Genomic DNA, 20,974 nt, shown 5'->3' on the forward strand with positions numbered 1-20,974 from the left:
CACCCAGTAGTTGTGCAAAGACAATACATTAGTGTGGGTTTATTTCTACTAGTTACTTGCTTAAAACAAACCAAGAACCTCACTGCCAGGCAATGCAAGTCCTGAGTTTCCTTAGAATAGCTCCCAGGCTGAGAAATGTCTAGTATTCTTTTAATGCATTTATTCTTATTTATGATTTACCAAGGGCAGGAAGGGACCTCACTGGTAATCGGGGGTTTTAAATGTGTTGCGTGCAGTTAGGGACACACAGTGCCGAGATGGTACGTGTCCTGTTTCTCAGCACTGCTGAGACTGAAACAAGACAGGATGATTTACAACATAAGGAGTTCTCCTGGCATTAAAGAAGTGAGCAGCTACTATTCTTCCACGCTGAGTCACCAGGGAGAATGAGCCTGTAAATGGGGGAAGAGACCAATTGTTTTGTGTTTGGTTACTAAAAAGAAGAGTAGAAGACAATTCTGTGTTTGCGTATGCTGAAAGCTGTCCTTACCATTGCAAAGATTTTATTTTATCCAGTGCTTTTCTTGTTGATGCTTCTGTTTTTCTGTAAGGGAGCAACTGGTGATTTTACTGTAGGATCACTAAAAAATATTCCTTTAGAGCCTGCTACTGTGGGATACTGGATTAGGACTAAAGCCGACAGCATCTTTGGTAGTACATGTTTGTATGATAGTAACAAAAATAAATCCATGCAAAACATACACGTTTTTTCTCCAGCTTTGTACCAATGCCAATTGGTTACATACAGTGTATCTTTACATGCCCACTACTAACTCCAAAGATATGAAGAGTTAAAGAGCATTATTCAGCATGTACAGATCTGAAAGTACTTCATCATGGCATATTAATTTCTGCAATCCACTTTATAAAGGTGATTTTTTTTTCTTTTATTTTTTGAGAAAGTTGGCTGTTGGCCCAAGCTTAAGATGTGGAAAACCAGCTCGGTAAGGGGTGCAGGGGCAGGACCTAGAGCAAGCCTTTAGAAACAACTCCCATTCCTGACAGGGAGTTTTGCGTGCAGCTGAGGCAATGCAGATATGCCAGGCCACAAGCAAACACTGCAAATCATTGCAATAATGCTGAGCTTCGACCTGACCTCTATAGCAAGTGCTATTTCACTTCCAGAAGGTGGCTTTGAAGATGGAATCTAAACTGTAAAAAAAAAGGATTAAAAAAGGAAGTGACTATCGGAACATCTGGTCAATTTGAGCCAGGCTCTAGGATTTTATGTAAGAAGTTACTGCAGAGCCAGATTTGAAAACAGAACTCATGGTTACTGCCTGGCACAAACCCAAGGCTGAGTTCCCTGGCTGGGCTTTGCCATTCAGTTGAGCTCATTCCCTGGAGCACAAGCAGAGGACCGTGCTTCCAAGGCCATGATTAACTCACTGCTTCTTGCCAACACTTAACTGTCTGGTTTGCACCCACAGCCATGCCAGCAGCAAGTGTAAATTAGCAGCAGTTATAAAATGAGTCTGCCATGGATTCTTTTAGCCAGAAAGTGAGACAGCAAAATGAACACTGAAGGAGGTTAAAAACATGCACAAGTGAAGGCTGTGGTTGATCATACACAAATTCCATTCTGAGCCTCTGAAACACTGTTTCTAGGACTCTGCCCAGAGAAATTCCCCCAACTTAGGCAATGCAGGATCTAGATTTCAGTCCCTTCAGAACATTAACCAGGAAATATAGTTTTATGCCCTTTCATCTTTTAATAACACATGAAGCTCAGCTGAATGCAGCTTTGCACAGAGGTGAGGTCCCTCTGTAGCCTCCAGTTTCATCTTGAGATCTCAAACACTGGAACAGGAATTTGGCTTTGAAAAAGAGTGGGAAATTGAGAGCAGGGGATTCTACTCATTGTGTCTTACACAGAGATTTAGCAATGCTTTCTTGGTTGCTTACCTGTATTCATCACATTGCTGATCTGTGCCCATCACGTTACTAAAGTTGACAATTAAGATTGATGAAAAATGATTTTATGCCTCATGAGAGTGAGGCCCCAGGCTGCCTTTGAGGCAGCTGGATCCTTTTGAGTGCATCATACTGCAGTAGTTCTCTGATCATATTTATCCCTCTAGAAACTGGCACAATGGTGAGGTTTTCCTAGCCTTCAGTTCACCTGGGGAAATATTTACACAATGTGCCCTAAAGGTAAGTAATAATTCTAATAAAAATATATTATTTTTCCAATCAACTGAATACTTCCTTGATTATATCATTTTCGTTAATGCTAATGCTTCCTCCTGCTTTTAGTTGCAACCACAAAGTACTTTTAATCCAGTACAAGCTAATTACAAGGATCATTGCCATAGGAGGTATTTGCTTCACCTCCCAGGAAATCATTATCTGTCATGATCTGCCATTTGCCCTGATGGCTTTATGTTATCATCTAGGTCTCAGAAAGCCCATATTATCTTTCCCTAGCAGCATCTAAAGATTGATTAGTAGTAGTCAGGAAAGTCTTTACATGGCAGTTAGCACTCAAATTGGTCAGTGACTATAACACTTGGATTTGTCAGGAAGGAGTTTCTAAACTTCCTGGATGACCTAAATAGCCATCTAGCTTTGGGTCACTGGAGTTTTCCCTGAGGGTCTAGGAAGAGCCGAGAGGTCAGGTGGATAATATTGCTTCTATTTGCAACTGGATGATATGTTATGAGCAGAAAGAAATGCATTCATTGTTCCCTAATACTACATACAACTCCAGAGAGGTCTCTGTGATACCCAAGCTTGCCAGAGGGCTATTGATGAAAATTCTTGTCAAGGAAAGTCTGATTTGATAGAAGCCAAGATCGAGAGCTCTACCTAAAGTGGCTTGTCTTCGTTTCTATTGAGGAAGATGGGTCATTTGTTCCTGCCGTGCCCTTGGCAATGCTCTTCCTCCCCACATAGCAAACAAGTGTAAGTATTTACAAATGTCTAGTATGTCTAATGCTAATGAAGTTGAAGTCCAGCCAAGGGTTCACTGAATTTGAAGGAAAGCTTGTCATTGGCTTTACTGGGCTTCTGTTGTGTTTCTTGGGACTTAGACTGACACAAATGTGCAAAAAATTTGTATGTATACACTTGCTTCTGCTGACCTTGCAAGAGCAAGGCTTGTTAAAAGAGCTGATTAAAGAGTAAAAAAGTATTTAGCATCTATATTTGCAAATAGAATTTTTTTTCAGATTAGTATGAATAATGGAAAAAAAATACTAGCTCTAGCCAAGTATTCAAGCACCTGCTAAGTACCTGCCCTATTCCTCATAAATCTGCATGTTGCATTAATTTTACCACAAAAAATTATTTGTGAAAGCTGATAGTGGAAGCTGCATTATTGGTTATTACTCACTGCACGTCATGTCCAAGTCCAAATTTCGGTTGCCAAGGAAGTAGACATAATACGTTGAGACCGATAATGTATTCACAGTAGATAGAGAACAATGCAACTGGGCCCATAAATTACCTCTGCTGGAACCAGGTAGTCCAGCAACAAGCATCATCCATCAGTCAAAAATTAAACTAGTCAAAAATTAAAATCAGCCAGAAGTTTTCATAAATATGTTATTTTCTTACCCAGAAAGAGTCTACATTGAAAAATAACTCTATCTGGAGCTAGCTAATTCTGTGTGTCCCTGTAGCCTTTCTTCTGCCTTTATATCATAGAACTCTGATATAAATCCATTTTTTAGAATATAAAGGATTTTTTTTTTCCAAAAAAGCTTCATACTTTCACGGCAGCTGAGCCTCAGAAGTGCACTTTGCCTTCAAAATAATATGTCAGATAAAGGCTCTGTTGCCTCTAGTATGGTAACAGCATTGCTGATCTGGCTGAAAGCAAGATTAAATGGAAAAGCAGTATAACAATATGTGGCATTACGCTATCAGTCTGTGGGGCTTTTTAAAGTTGTAAAGATTAATACTTAACTTTCAGCTAACTTTTAAGGTAAATATATAAATAAAACTTACTTCTAATACCTATGTGGATTATACTGTATGTAGCCTTAATTAGGCCAAAGTCTTCCACGGTGCTGAAATGCCTATTAAGCAGGCTCCCAGGGCAGGCTTCGGCTCCTACACCTGACACACCAGCTTTATAGCTACTAGGATTCTTCTGGCTTCACACAAATTACACAAGGGAAGAATAAGACAAAGACACAGGCCAAAGGCTGTCACTGTACCATTACTGGGTTCAACTGTATTTTGGACTATAAATGCTAGAAGCATTGCTTACCGGGAAACGGACTTCGTCTTTATCAGCACAGCAAGAGGCACACACAGGCACTAGGATGACAAGCAGCGTGAGAAGAAATTGCTTTTTTGGATGAAGAGCAACAGCAGGGAGCTTCTGCTCTGCACTGTTTCTCATACCTGCAGGAAACTGCAGGAGATGAGTCTTTCAGTGAGTGCCTGTGAACCATCTTGTGCCATTATTTGGACCAGATCACTTCCTCTTAGGTTACTCACCGACAGTAAAGGCAAAACCATGAAATTCCCTATGATAAAGTATTTTATAATTGTTACAGAGGCATTTGTCTTTCCATCTGTTCAATGATACAGTGTGGATTAAATGACCTATTGATATTTATGTTTAGGAAGCTTGATGGTCCTCTGTATTTAAGCCTGATTTCCTCTAAGCATTTTATCTGCCCAGCTAGCCAGCACTCTCACACTGTTTAAACACTGCAGTCACATGGATGGCCTGGTCAACGGGCTGCAGAGGGGACAGCTGACCGGTCTAATCATTAAATAAATTACTTTGGCAACCCACTGCTATTTTCCAAGTAAATTCCATTCCCTAATACATGCACATCTCCCCAAGGTAGGAGACCAAAGCAGTTGCACCACCGCCACCAAAAATCTGCTAAGTGCAGACCTGTACAGTATCCCAGTGCTGTCTCTGAGCTCCCCCCTGTGACGAGCCTGTTACGGTGGGAACTGAAGGCTCGGGACAGGGTCTTGATCGAGAATCACACACAAAGGCTGAAAATCAGGGATCTGGTTCACATGTTTCAAAGACGATACAACTTCCCTTTCAGTCTATTCTTGACCTAAATTATATTCTATGGATATAAAACTTCCATAACTTCAGAGGTGGCTTATATATACCATTTGTATGCCCACAACTATACATATTATTAACATTCCTGATATCTATATTAAACATTAATTTATCTCACAACGTTCAGTGTACACCATTATTATAACCCTGTAAGGCTTAAGCTGTACCATATACATGTGTACAAATTTACCTTCACTTTTAAGAGGTAAGTATACCAATCAACTCGATGGCAAGGTTTTGCAAGCACTCTATAAGCAGTCACTATTCCCATAAATGTTTTATTTATTTTCCTGAATATATTTGAAAATTGCATCCTGAATGAGATTCCAATGCTACACACGTGCTCTTGGGAAAAACAACTATGCCTTTGTAGGAAAACATGAATTTCAGGATTCCAAAACAAAAATCCTGAGAGAGAACAAACATCATCTTTAGAATGTCTGCTTCTGTGTTTGGCATGTACTGGTAGGAAGTTTTTATTTCTAAAACCTCAAGAAACACTGCATTTATCACATTAGAGTGATAATACTTCAAGAAGACATTGTGAGTAACACAGCTTAAATAGCTCAATGCTACAGCTGTAACTTAACTTGTTCTCATTTATTACTGCCATTGTGATTGATACAGTTTGCACACTCCATAGCATTTCTTATTCATAATAATGTAATTGTTAACTAGGTCTTTCATTCAACTATTTTTATAAAACACGCATAAAAAAATAAACCAGCAAATTGGAGATAATTGAAATTAATTGTCAGAAAGTACTAAAGTATCTGTAGCCTAAGATCTTTCAGCAACAAACTTACAATTTTCTGAAACAGAACAGGTAAAATTATATTTAAATAAAATCTTAAATTTTGTATGAATGAATCAGTAGAATAAAGGAAATTCCCAACAATTACAGGGCAACAGTGCCATCTTGAGGTTGGTTTAGAATTAAAGGAAGACGAAAGCTGCAGGTATTGCTCTGAAGGTATTTTACTTTTAAATGCAGAAATTATTTGTTCCATCTGTATGTTCCAAGAAAAAAAAAGACTCTTAAGACATTTTCCTAATTTGATCTTGTTAGAAGCATTTGCAAACACCAGCCATTTCACAATATAGTCTTTTTTGAATCATTAATTACTAATTTATTTTCTTGGTTGCTTGGTTTCCTCCTTTCACTAATTGGTACTTGCATTTTGCAGATGACAAAGCATACAACAAAATTCTTGCATCCTACATATTTTTTTTCAGATTAGACTAACACCACTGCATATTCTACTCTTTGATGTTTTATGGGCTTTACAGTAAAGATCCACATGAAGGCCAGTAGAACTGCATTGCAGATTTTCTGGTTGATTCACAGAACATAAAAATCTGAATGTACAAACATGGTGAGGAAGCAGGGATTCACCCTCCAAATACATGTGAGAATCTTCAACAATATGAAAGAATGCAAAAGGAAAGCTGCACTGATTCGTATGGCACAGCTATGTTGGTTGTGCCTACCTGCCAGACATTTCGACCACACCTAGCACTGAGCAATGGCCACCAGAATACTGGTAGTTTTACACTAGCAAACAAAATGGTCATGTTCTAATTTTTTTAAGGAAAGGTTGTGGTGAAGACAGTAACCACTGTGCAAGAAAATACAATAAGCTCTGCTGGGTGGTTAAGAATCTGTTAGAGCAGAACTATCGTTTGGTGACACAAGTACTTGTCTATCAGCAAATACATCAAATTAAATTGATGTTTCAAATAAGATTCTGGTTTTTCAAGTAAAAGTCATCAAGGATACCTCCTTATATAACATTCAAAGCCCAATAAGAAAACAAATCTTTTGAAAATTAGTGATTTTCTAATAATGTATATTTTATGGTATTTCAACCCAAAGGAAAAAAGCTTTATATAAAATATATGCCAGACTTGATTATTCCAAAGGTTCTTTTTTAAATTCATGAATCTGAGTTAGTTCATGAAACTTAGATCACCTTAAGCAAGCAACTTCTACTCTGGCAAAGAACTGTGAAAGGAAAACCAGAGATACCTCATGAAGTTCAAGAAAATAAGGATTTTCTATTCAAAGTACAATTAGTTCATGAAACTTACATCACCTTAAGCAAGCAACTTCTACTCTGGCAAAGAACTGTGAAAGGAAAACCAGAGATACCTCATGAAGTTCAAGAAAATAAGGATTTTCTATTCAAAGTACAATTGCCCCTTTCCAAAACACAGGTGATAATACCCTGTGGTGTCCCATCCAGGACAGCAGTCTCAGGGGATTAGTTTATAACAGATTCAAGGCAAACCAAAGAAAGTGTTATTTCAAATGCTATGCCTTGAAGCAGGCTTTTCAGAAGCTGATAGACAAGCCATTCAGCTGCCCAGGCAGAAAGGAGTATAAACTTATCAATTATGCTAAGTTGACCCATCCCACTCATTAGTCAAAGACATTAAACTAAAAGTAGCCTGCTTTGCTAGATCATCTACTCAGCAGGGAGAGAGCATAAAATCTCTTTTTGCTCTTTTGATAGTCAGAAAACATTTACAAGTGCAGAGAAAAAGCCACTGTTCTTCCACATATACACAATATCAATACTTTTATCAAGTACTGTACACAGCATTGTTTTAAACCTACAGACTGTGAATCTCTGTACATTTTTCATCTGAAAAGTTTTTCACAGATTTAAAAAAATCTGTTTTACAATATTAATTCTTTATATTTTCAGAAGAGTAATGTATGGTAAACAGAAGGACCAAAATATTTTTTCTTTAATAATACAATTCAGCTTGTTTGATTTGCTATCAAAACTACCTGTTTTCATAATATAATCTCTTATGCCTTTATCATGAACTACCTGTCGTACACTAAGAGTTTATATAACAGTTGTTAAAATAAATTTTCAGTAGGTTCCAGCTTAAAAGAGGAAGGCACAGGTATCTTCCTATATATTCAAAAGTTAAATATTTTACATCTGTTAGTTTCAGCGCATGCCCAAGATTTGCCTGCTCTTTAGTTGATAATTTTTTTCCAGTTCAGATAGTGCTTGAGCCCTTAGATTTGCAGCATATAGACGTTTTTTGAGATCAGAGCATTTCCCTTTAGAAAGGGGATAGTTTTCAAAATTAACAGGAGGCACAGCATTCTCTCCACTTCCATCAAAGTGTACTTTCTTCTTGGTTGCAGAAAAGGGGAGCAGGAGTGCATTATCTTAAGAAATAAAAAAATAAATACTGAATTAGTGCATCTTTCATCATTTATTGCTTATCTTATGTCTTTTAACCCTGTCATCCATTTTGCTATCTACCTATGGCCTTAAGTGATCTAATTAAATGCATTTTGGTTCATAGCAACAATTCTTTTCCATTTTTGAGGAAAAATCGAAAACAAGGCTTTTAATTTTTAAATTATTGTGGTAAAAGGATATATGCCATTGTAGCTTCTAGTGTCCATCTCCCAACACCTAAGGAAATATTAGTTGACATACAAAGAAGAGACACAAATTGAAGAGTAACATAATCCAGTTCCAAAGGGAAATGGAGAATTAGTCTACCAGCCACCAAAAAACCTTATCTTCATAGCAGGGGCAGACCCAACCTGTCCAGTGGTCTTTTTACATTACCCACTTTGTTCCAACTCTGTCCTTGTATAAAGTCAATGGGGCACAACTAGGCTCTGACTTGACAAATTATTTCAGGTGCATTAAAAATTAACAACTTACTTTCACTGCATCCTCCAGAACAGGAATTGACATAGTATAGATATGCTTTAGCTGTATAGAACTACCACAATCAAAAGGCAGTTAGCTTGTTTTGTTTTTAATGACTCAGAGTAGAAAAACTACCATCAAAGGCTATTAAAGCAGCTGACTCGCCTCTCATAAGAGCCAGCTTCACAAGGCTCAGCTTAAGGTGTGATTTTTACTTTTTTTTTTTTTTCAAACAAAGGTCTAACTATCCTAATCTTAACTCTGCTGAAGTCTTAATTTTCAATTCATTAGGCTAGAGCAAGGATGCAATAAACACAAAAGTGTGAGGACCAAACTGAAGAGGCTAGTGACTGTTTCAGCACTGTGTAGTTTCATAACAGTAAGCTTCACCTGTTTTAACATTAAAGCCGAAAAATCCCTGCAAAAATAGAGCAGTGTCTAGGACACCATCTTAGAAACAAGGAGCTTTGGTATTCCATTCTACTGTGAAGCGAACCACACAACTGACTTCGAGGAGAAATTAAGGCTCTAAGACATGTGTGAGGTGCAATACAGTTGTGAAAAATACAGTAATATTTTAGCAACTGAAGATAACAGAAGCAAGTTAACTTGGTAACATATTGAAAAAAACATTTAGTCCGTTCATATCAGAATAGGGAAAATTTTAGAAACTATTACAAGAATACCATGGAATGAATTGGAAGAGTAGCTAGCAAACATTGCAACAAATGTTTAATCAAGTGATCTACAGATATTGCAAGACTTGGTCTGTCTTGCAGTAACTACATTTACTTTTCTGCATTGTCTGTCCTGAGGTATTAAATACTCAAAGTGGTTTTGTCCATCTTCAAAGACTGATACCCCCGTTAATGTCAAAATATTACATAAAGGGGTGGGAGATGCAGAAGAGAACAGAAGCAAATGCTGAAGCTTATTTACCTTCAGCCATCCAGTGTTAGAGGCAACATCAGAAAGCCCAAGGCAAGTTTATTTGCAATTTCATATTCTTTAATGTACCAAAGTCAGACAATATGTTGAAACAGGTGGAATTCTGAAAGCTGACAGCTCAAATACCACTAACTTCTGATGGCATTTTATGTTCTTTCCTGTTGAGATAGGCAATTCTTGGAAAAAATGCAACTTCAGTTTTATTTGCATTAGAGGCAGTGACATGCTTATCTCACTTTATCTGACCAAAACTAAATGAAGTGAGCATTGCTGCATGTTAAAGGGTGTTCACTTTTATTTTCTGGAGTACTACTTAAGACCCAGCCATTTAATATTCTACCAATATTTCAAAATACATTTAGATATTTGAATCAATTTTTAATAGTAAAGGATGCCTGCAGTGAACAGATGATACTACCTCTTTATGGTAGGCCAAAGTGAGTGTCTTGGATACTTATGGGGTAATAACTACTGTAAAACAAATTGGACTACAAGTAGTCAGGAAGCATTATAACACATTCTCAAAACTGGTTTAGTTTTTTTTCTCGTGAGTTAAACTGGAGTATGATAATAGCAGTTTGTTTTCTTCAGAGCTTATATGATTTGCCAGTCACAGCTGAGTCACTTGCAACAAATATTACTTCCTACCTTGAAGTTTTTGGAAGTTGAACTAAAGCTGATTAGACACACATGCAATTTTATTAAAATTAACTAAATCAAAGGTCTATAAAAAGACATCGATAGGTAAAATAAGTGCAGCTCTGAGAAAAGTTTGGGTTACAAGCCAGCACTTCCATTAGCTTACTACAATAACCTAATTTTCAAAAGAGCACAAGACTGAAGTGCTGACAGTGGTAACTCATACTGACAGTTGAGAATCATTCATTAAGTCTTTTGGCAAAGTAGAAAATCAAGAGCCTCTTCCCAACCACAAAGAGATAATTGGGCTCTGTATCGCTACAGTGGGACTAGGTACAGCATGTTGAGCATCAGGGCATTCTTCTGGTCATACCAGCCTACATTTATCAGTGCAAGTGGCTGCTTGCGTATTTTCATACCTGGACCATCTGCACAAGCTAATGTCCTCTGCTGTTTGTAGAGACTGTAGTTCTTCATCAAGTTTTCAGCTCTGTTTTGAAAAAAGAAGTTTAAGCTTTTTGTTGTAATTGTAGAGTTTCTAATATAGGCAATTATAGGTTAGTAAGATACCTAGCAAGTTTGTCCTCTGCCAGTCTCTCTCGAACACAGAGTTCCCGTTCTCTCTCTGGAAGTAGAAATATGATAGCATGCAGTGTTAAAATGTAAATGTTAGAGTGATTGTGCATGATGGATTTTCTTGCAGAGACAGCAGTAATAGTCTGTCAGATGCACCCATATTTCTGCTTCTGTGGCTCTAAACAAAGATAACTGCTGTGTAGATACACCTTTATCAATGAAATGATAAAGCACTGGACAAGTATTCCGAGATGCCAGGCATGCTTTTTTTTCCTCCCCAAACTCTGCTGTATCTGCAACAGTGAAGCTGTAGCAGCTTTCTATTCTGTGCATTAACTCATGGCACACAACAGCAGATCTAAATATTTGGATACCTGATACTATAATTCAGCTATGACTAAACACCCTGTTCCCAGCAGCATCAGTTATTCGGGCTCAGAAAACAAAATCTGTATTACAAAGCCTAATGCATATGCAAAGAGGTATTTTATGTGGGCAGAAAACCCCAGCACGCAAGGACTAGCCATCTATACAGTTTCAGAGGAAAGCTACCTGTAGGGTGCAACTTTTATAAAAGCAGTTGAGAGTTTACTCAAGTATATTTTGCTCCAACATCAGGCTTACCTTAGGTATGTAACCAATGTTAATGCAGAGTAGGTGAAAAGCAACCTATACTGCACAGTGCAGAACCTATTTTTCTGCATACTTTCCTAATTGCCGCTCGTGTTTAAGAGTCTTCCCAAATTGCCAATTATATCTTAGTAACTTAAGACAAGAACTAGTACAGAAGAATAAGCCTAAGTATTCTTGTTTTAGTCTTTAGAGGGAATTCTAGTAAGTGAATGCAAGAGTACAACATTAAAATGAGGGGTTTGAAACTGCATTAAAACGAGGGTTTTGAAAATTGTCTACCTTTCCTTCCTCTGCGCTTACTCTTCTGAATCAGAACCCCATTGCCACCCCCTTCCCACATCAGAATATCATACGCTCCAAACGTTGCTCTCTCTCTTTAATGGCTTGTTCTCTCTCCTGTAATTGTTGTTCCTTCCGTTTCAGCTCACTCACTGCAGCATCCGAATGCTGCAGCCTTTCTGGGTCCCATGATCTCCAGCCTTTTTTATCAGAATTTTGTCTTTGTTCTTCTGTCACCAAGTCTGCTATCAAGGGGTGCTGTAGAATATCTTCCACAGAAGGTCGGCAATAATCCTAAAGGAAAGACATTACCAACAATTTCTATCCTAAACAAGAAACATTAAAAACAGGGATTCCCAAGCAAGATCCACCACAGGTGGAAACCAGCTGAGGTGCTATACAGTGAAGGAGAAGTTGGAGAAACCTGGAGTTAGGAAAGGGCAATGCAACCAGATGACAAAAGCTGAAGGAGGCGGCTGTTACCAGCCTTCAGCTCCAGAAGCTGCAAGTCTGGCCCTCCCTGACCAGACACACACTCCTTTCAGAGCCAGAATGGAGTGGTGAGCCTACAAAAGCAATTGTCAGCAGGTTCTGGAGCTAACACTCTGCATCTCTACCTGTCACTTGATGCCTGAAGAATCCACACCTGTTGGAGACTTGGGTTCTTGTTACAGCTTTGTTTTCCCGTGCAGTGTTCTTCTCAACATCCCCATGCCAGCCATGGTGGGACGAGGTATACGTTAGCCATATAAATCAAAATCCGAAATGAAGACAAAACAACCCCTTCCAACTTTCAAACACATGGAACAATTTTAACCCTGAAGTTATAAGACCTTGTTAAGCACATTGTTAGGAAAGTCTGTATAAGCCAATACTGAGGCAGCCTTTTTGCATCCTGTGAACCTGGCATAACAATTGAGCTGCTGCCTTTGTTTAATGGCCTCAAAGCACAGTTCTTCCTTCCTTCCCCTACAAGTGATACTGCCAGTGACAAGGTGATAGCAACCACTACTTCAGTTTGTTTCATAATTGAGAAGAAAAACTAGTATTTGAGTATTAGTTCAAATTATAGGTGGAAAAATAAGGAATTGATTCTTACCTTCACATTCAGCATCTCTTTGAGAAGTTCATTCAGCTGATCCGAGTAACGATATGGTATCCGTCTGAACTTCCCTTCCCTTATCTTTTCTGCCAACTCCTTTTGATTGTAAGCTTTAAATGGTGGCCTGAAGAACAACATTTTTCTTGGATTCTTTCACTAGTTTTACAGGACTTGTTTACATTAAATATGTATCAGACTAAGAAAAAAGCTGCAAAGGTTTGACTACCTAATGTCAAGACCAATACAGAAATAAAAATCTAGGACTAATCTCCGAAACTTTTAAGCTTTCATCTATACAAAATTTAATCATATATGCATTAAAAGGTATTCATTACCACACTACTGTACTTACGAGAGAGCACATAATTCATACAGGAGACATCCTAAGGACCAGATGTCAGATTTTTCGTTGTATGACATGTGGTTCATTTGTTCCTAAAGAAAGAGAACGATCTTAAGGCTTATTAATTAAGACATTGTTCTACTATTGCATGGTAAACAGCTACTGTACAAATTAAACTATTACTTGTGTTAATTTTAAGATTCCATCTTAATCTCCACATCTACTCTTACTATCAGGATTTTAACAAGTTATGGCAGTACTACACTACAGAAGACTAAAATGCTGCACCAGTCTTCAGTGGATCGAACTCCGTATTTCAGTCATTAATCTTTCCCACACAAAATGCACCATATCAGGGAAATAACTAATTCCTGTGCATTTCCACTACAAATTAAAATCCTACCATCAAGAGGTAATTTAATAAGCTCTTTACCTTAACATAAAAGTGCTCTAGCTTCCCTGTTCCTTTTCAGGAACAATACAATCCAACATATCTCTAATATTCCAAGAACACATCAAAACTTCTACAGTGAAGAGCAACTTTAATTAGAAGGCGGTGATGGTGTGGAGAAGAAAGGAGATGAAAACAACTGCAAAATAACCTTGCCTCCAGAAGATGTACACTCTGTGAAAGAAGTCACCTGCATTTAAGACTAGTAACTCTTCATTAAAACCTCCAAAACATTCATGGACTCTGTAACCAACACTGTACAAAACAGGGGGAGAAAAGGGAAGATAAGGCACAGGAGGGAGGTCTTACTGGAGACATATAATATGGAGTCCCAACAAATGTTTTGGCAAAGCTGGTGTCATGGTGCAATATTCTAGCCAGTCCAAAATCTCCAAGTTTCACATTCTGCTTGCTATCTAGAAAGACATTTGCTGGTTTTAGGTCACGATGCACTGTGACTCCACCATCACTCCGTCTGTGACATTCTTTCAAGGCCAATGCCAATTGAGTCAATACTCGGCGAACAAAGCTTTCTTCCAAGTAATGCCTGAAAGATTAATACATTGTTTAACAAAGGTATTCTCTGAGCATACATCAGTTTAAGTAGTTGCTGCCAGTTTTGTTTCTGTAACTTTTTAAATACTACTATTATAAAAAAAAGTCACTGAACCAAACCCAGCACCTTTATAGAAAACTAACAGCAACAAGCATCTACATATGCTATTTTAAAAATTAAAATTAAAAAAAATCACTCCACACATATTGGAAGACATTTACTTTTGTTGCAGAATCACTGTAGTATTTCCTTCCTTCCCCAAAGAGTCTAACGTGTAGCATTCTCATTACTTCCAATACAAATATCAATTTGATGCTTTTGTGATGATCACTTATGATAACAGTATATTGTCATCTGTTTATAATGAGCAACATACAACAACCACAGAGCCAAGACAGGACTGATTTTTAACATAAACTTCCTTAAATGAAAACACTGATGTCTGGGGGCAGCTGCAGTACCATTTTAGACTGTTCTCACAAAGTAACACACGTGGTGTCATGTACTTGTTTAACCTAAGAATGTGAACACTTACATTATACTTAAGAGGTCAGCTGCTAAGTCTAAGATTAGACCAAGGTGAAGTCTTATCAACTTGGATGTCTCCACAAGCTTTATATATACGGGCCATAATGTAGCTTTTAACATTGTGTTCAAAATCACTTTTCCCTTTATTTTGAGGTTCTAACAAAAAACAGAGTACAAGTGGTTTTCTGATGGGCAAGCCAGAAGAACCCAGAGATTAAGCTACCTAGCTCTCTGCACAAACTATGGGTTATGTCTCTGCACAAACTTACTGGTTTATGTTTTCAACCCCATGCATAGCATTGCATCCAGAAACCCTTCAACAGCTTCTGCCTCGTAAGAGAGCTCAGGTTTTTTACTATTTTGACATAAACATCCAATCAGTTGGTCCACCCATTAGCACAATTGCCGTCAGTGTTGTAATTTTGTACAAAACCTTTCACATTTCAGAAGAGCTGTTGGGTCCAAAGGATTAAACCTAAAGTTGCTCAGAAGTTATTAAGAGACACATTTCACTTTTCTTTTGATTTCCCAAGAGACTTCATGCTAGCTACTCCAAAATTGCCACAAGCGGATTTCACATGCCTTTCTTTTGTGCACTTTGTGATTAAGCTAGCCAGATCACCACCGTCACAGTACTCCATCACGATGTACAGGGTCGTGCTGCTTCTGTCGATGATCCGATCGTAATACCGGACGATATTCGGATGCCTCAGCTCGCGAAGCAAATTCACTTCCGAGACAAGCATTTGTTTCTCCGCCTCTGACATTGAGCCATAGTCAAGCTCCTTCCATACCAAGATCTAAGGAGCAAGAACAAGCCTGAGGGAGTGACTTATATAGCAGCCACAGCTCTGCAGAGGGGCCAAGGGGCTTTCGAAGCCACCCGCTTATCCCGGAGAGCCGCCAGCGCCCAGCCGCAACCGACAGCAACGGCACCCTACGGCGCTTCGGTCCCCGCCGCGGCTGCTGCGGCTGCCTCACCTTGCCGTCGGCCTTGCGGCGCACCTTGCGGCACTTGCCGTAGGAACCGGCGCCGATGGTGAGCAGCACCTCGTAGTCGTCGGGGCGGCCGGGCATGGCGACGGGGTCGCCGCTACCTCCCGGGGAAGCGGGCGCCGCACCCGCGACGTTTAAACGCGCCGCCCCTCCCTCCCATTGGCCGGGATTCGGAGACCCGCCCACGCCTCCCGCCTTCCCATTGGCTACGCCGCCGGAAACGGCGCCGGCCGGGTTACGGCCGTTACAGCAGCCGGGCGGCCGCAGCAGCGGGGAGCTATCGCGAGAGCTGGGGCGGCCCCGCCTCCCGCCGGCCCCGCCTTGTCGCCGCCCGGCGGCTGCGGGCGACCCCGCGGGGCAGCCTCCTTGGCAGGCACGGCACGGCACGGGCCACGCCGGAGAAGGGTGGGCAGCCTCTTCACCGGGCGGTTCCCCAGGGCGAGGCGAGCAGCGGGTGTCCGTCCGTCCGTCCGTCCGTCCCCGCGGGCCGGATGAGGCACTAGGCCGCCTCTCGGGGTCCCGCCAGCTCGAGGGCCTTGGTTTCCTGTCGCTGAGGTATTCTGAGGAGAACAAGCCCTGAAATTACCAGCAGGAGAGCTGTGGGGGTTCCCCTCTCAGCTACGACGCGGGGTGGCCGCTACCCCGAGCCTCCGAGCCCAGACCCGCTTTTGTTAGGGCTGTCCCTGTCCCTCCCCTCGCCGCCCGAAGAGGCGGCGGCCGGCACCTGCCGGGGCTGCAGAAACCGGCATGCGCATACGTGTAGGGCGGTAACGTAGCTCCTCAGGAAGATAATTTTTCCAGTAAAAATAACAATAAATTATCCCTTTTCCTGAAATACTTAAGTCTGCTGAACAGATACCGATAACTGGAAGATCTTAAGAGAGTTTTTTAATACTGAGAAGTATTAAAAAAAAAAGCGCTATTTAAAATAGAAATCTGTTCTGGAAAGTTGTCTTTTGAAACAATGAGGAAAATTCCTCATGGTTCTTCAAGAAATTGTTCATTAAAAACTCAGAAATTCATAGCAGCTTTACTGTTACCCATATATGAACACCTGCGTTATACCATACACAAACACATTTTGAAAATACACCAAATAATGTAGTGGCTTAAAATGTAAATATGAAAATGGGAATGCATGGGTCCATATCCAAAAGTTGAACCAATAATTATTATGGTTACATTAAATGACACTAAATAACACCACAGAACACTAAATAACATTACATACATTTTAAGAAGTGTGTAGTCTTTTCTAGCACAAATTAGGACAATCCTGGAGTGATACCAGAGCGCAGTTGTAGATTCAATTTAGTCTCCCTCCATGCGGAGAGAGTGGCTACAACTGAAACAAGAACTCCTAGTTCTTCAGCAAAGACTTGTAACACGCTTGTAAAATGCCTGAATCAGGTGCAAAAGGGAACAGTTGTATTTGTTGACCTAGAAATTCGGCGATAGGACAGAGTAGGTTCTCACATTGCATCTCCACATGGTCTTGTTAATCACTTCCCCATTTTGTTTCAGGCTTTGAAAAAGGTTTGAGGGGGATAGGTGTCATGCTATTACTGAATATTTATGAAATATTCTTATATTAGTCTTTAGAAAAATCTAAGCCTTTACTTCCATCATCAGGAGGCACAAAAGCTCCTATTACCCATTATAAAAGTCCTATAGCTTTCTATCTGTAGATCATGTCTCTTCATTACAGGAAAAAATGAACAAATGAATTACATGGTGTAAAGATATTTTAGTTTTGTTGCTAATGAGCAACAGCATGTTCTAAATGGTTCATTTGTATCACTGGTTTTAATTACCTTAAAATCTTCACAGACGCCATTAGCACAGTAAATAAATTAGGGCATTATTGCAATAAAAATGACAAAAAGTACAGTACGTATTATTCAGGCTGTAAGCTTCATTTCTGGTTTCAAATATCTCCGTTTCAAACTACTGTACTTTCAAATTAGCAAAAGGTCATCATGCATTCCCACTGTTATCAATGGGAGTCTTTCTATTTATATTTCAAAAGAAATAGAGTAGGTTTTCAATACTGTGTTTTGCCTAGGGACTGTCTTGAAATTTTCTTTAAAAATGTTGGTTTGAATCAGAGAAATGTCAAAATGTCATGCTCCAAAAACCAGTAGCACAGTTGTTTTACTTCTGATTTTACTTACTTTTTATAATCTGGGTAATTTTGAGAAAAAATGCATTTCTAAAAGTGGTCATTAAAATTTTCAGTAGGCACTCCATTTTCTTTCTTTCTGATTTTCACGCTGGCTATATAAAAGAACCCAGACTCTCATCATTCCGAAAAAATATATATCAAGTTTGAAATGGGGCCCCATTTTGTCAGGTACTGTATTTTCAACTCTGGTCTCTAGTTGAGGAGCAACTCTTGGATTACTAGTCTCAAAAGGACATGTGCTGACTTCAAGTCTTTGAAAACTACCAAATAGTTTTCAGTAGTCTATGTATAATATTGCTTCTAAAATTTATTCTGCTTTTTTTACATCAAATTTCAGTAGTAATTTCCCAAAATTTAACACACACACACACAAAAATTATTCTGTAGTTCTACATCAAATTTGTCTTTTTTTGGTGACATTTTTCATTTGTGCTGTAAGGAATACCTTTTTCCTTATTCCAGAGCCTAGTTATTTGAGAAAATATTAAATGCTAAAGATAAATAATATGGTAGATAATTTGATATTTCTCTTAGATATTTTCTCTTTTTTTGCACATGGAAATAAGTAAAAATAAATGGCTGATGCTTTCCTGTGGGAGCCCAACCCAGTATAATTATACAGATTAATAGCAAAAAAGTGTTGTAAAACACTGTAGCAAACTAAATTATGTTTCTAGCAACTTTTTTGGTTAGCCAGTTGGAGAAAATTGCCGTGAAAGTACAGGTTCAGAAATAGAAAAGAATCTCAGTAGGAAAAATACTGAAAACAAACACAGAAAGAGGATGAATAATGAAAAATAAATGCACTTTATAAAAATAATTGGAAAAATATCAGAGAAAAATCTTGTCCTTTTTCTTCAAAGAGATCAGACTAGATGATCTTCAAGGTCTTCTCCAACCCAGATGATTCTGTGATTCTGTGAAAGCCATGTAAAATCATATTCCAGGATCTCAGAAATGTACCAAAGTCTTCTAGCAAAATTGGAGGAAATGAGTATCTAATATTAGCAACGTAAGAGATCTTAAGAATATTTTTATATGACAACAAGAGGAATTATAAATATTGGAGTGACTGAGACATGAGTGTTTTATTTTAATTCATTTTCACCACATAACTAGTTTGGGTTTTTTAATGTTAAATTGCATTTGACCTTACATGTCTATAGGCACACTGGGGTTTTTTTCCCTCACCTTCTCTTACCTGGTCCATGCACAGAAATGTTACATTTACCCAGGACTACTGTACACAGATGACACCATTTTTTTCCTAATTTTCTAGTTTTGCTGACTTTAATGTCAAAATTTGTATCTAGGATTAACAAAAACATACAAAATGCTAGGATGTTAGACACTGTCTAAAAAGTACCAGGGGGGACCATTTCCTAGTATTTTTCCTCTCTTGGTTTGGAAGGGAAACAAAGAACATGTTCATTGAAGAAATTCTGCACAACACAGCTGTGGACAGGACAGCAAAGAAACAAAATTTAGAAGCATTAATTATAGTGCTTAAGACCGTGTTACTTTTTGGTTTTTGTAATGTTAGGATTCATAGCCAAGTTAGACTCCAAAAGCAATGTGTGCAGCAGGCAAGCTTCAATAAGAGAGTTTGTTGCAGCAGCTGTACTTGTATGGTTTTGCATTACAAACCATTAAAATGAGAAAAACATAAACCCGCATGAAATAAATTCAGCAGCATGTTAAGTTTTTGCAGGAAGCATTGAAAAAACCAAAAAGTTAACAACATGGCAAATAATGAGGACGAGAGTAGAAAAGACTGTTTTCATTCAGAGAGGGGAGTATATGAATAACTAACTGTATATGAACAGCTAACTCCAGATTTGCTTGATCCATTCCTTATATTCTGTGAAGGAATATTTAAATACAATACATGGCTGGGCATTTTGAAAGTATATAATTACTTAGATCTGTTTCTTGAAATTAAATTTAACATCCCTATCTATTATATATGTCTTTATGCTAATATCAAAACAGTATTCATTTACCTTAAGAACAGAAAGTGCTTGAACTGATCTGTAAGACCACTATTTAAACTGATTAAGAGACCAATTTTTTGAGGTACAAAAAACTTCAAAAGTGAAATTCCTGAGTAACCTTAAATCCTAAATTCATCAAACTCCAAAGAATTGTAATTGTCTCTAAGCAAGAATTCTAGTATGACAATCTGTGATTTCTGTTCTGGGCTTGCTTACTAACTCATTCCTAGGAAAGTAGACAAGTTTAGGAACTATGCCTCAGTTTCTTCTCTTTTGAAAGGGAGGTAGTATACTTAGCTTTCAGATTAAAGTTTATAGGTAGTACCTCTCAAAATATTTGACAAAAAATGCCTTAAGTGATACAGTAAGTAAATATTTTGCAGTCTTGAGCTGCCTGATTTTTTTAAAAAAAAACAATACTAGGGTTTCTTATTGTGGAATGGTCAGTCTCAAATGTTTTCCCATGAATTTATTTGTACTTGCAGTCCCTTCAGATATACTGGGAAAAATGTTTTCAAGTATGGCCATCACAAGATCTACATGCACTATTATTGTCACAGATATTTTCGTTACCAGGCCAGTTGTTATTTCTCTAACCCCCCATGTCTGTAGACCCATGCTATGATAAGAATAATAGATTTTCCACTGCCTTGTTTCTCCTGTAGGAGAAAAATGCAGAGAAATCGCATTAAATATTAAAGTGGTATCACTAATAATTATCGCAAAATCTCTTCCACGCTCTCTCCCTGATCATTGCACCTGCAAAATGTCACGCAGTTCAGGCTTCCTCTGAATCCAGTGCACTCAGAAGGTGGTAAGGCATTAAGATAGTGTGCACTTACTGCCAAATATCTCCTGCCTTACAAGTCACTGTGCCTGGAAAAGCAGGCAGCAATATACGTTGGAGCACACACAACAGCTTCTGCAAAGTGTTGATAACTCAGCTTTTAGGCTTGGAGGACAGCCAAGCCCTCTCCAGCTTCATTCACACCACACTTTCTTTGGCTG

The 20,974-nt window shown here is 38.7% G+C and overlaps 1 protein-coding gene across 2 annotated transcripts; it reads right to left on the reverse strand.

Annotated features, from left to right (window-relative positions):
* Window positions 1–8,010: 8,010 nt before the first annotated feature.
* NEK2 (NIMA related kinase 2) lies at window positions 8,011–15,868 on the reverse strand. 2 transcript variants are annotated; one of them, XM_074926084.1, is made up of 9 exons: window positions 15,773–15,868; window positions 15,374–15,591; window positions 14,017–14,254; window positions 13,266–13,348; window positions 12,911–13,037; window positions 11,886–12,105; window positions 10,894–10,948; window positions 10,749–10,813; window positions 8,011–8,237 (listed from the first exon to the last, which is right to left on the reverse strand). In XM_074926084.1, the coding sequence occupies exons 1-9, from the start codon at window positions 15,866–15,868 to the stop codon at window positions 8,011–8,013; spliced, it is 1,329 nt and encodes a 442-aa protein (XP_074782185.1). The 2 variants fall into 2 exon arrangements, with proteins under 2 accessions (XP_074782185.1, XP_074782176.1); XM_074926075.1 differs by having other exon boundaries at window positions 10,743–10,813.
* Between the last annotated feature and the right edge of the window lie 5,106 nt (window positions 15,869–20,974).

Source organism: Athene noctua, chromosome 1 (genome assembly GCF_965140245.1).
Source record: "Athene noctua chromosome 1, bAthNoc1.hap1.1, whole genome shotgun sequence".
NCBI lineage: Eukaryota > Metazoa > Chordata > Aves > Strigiformes > Strigidae > Athene > Athene noctua.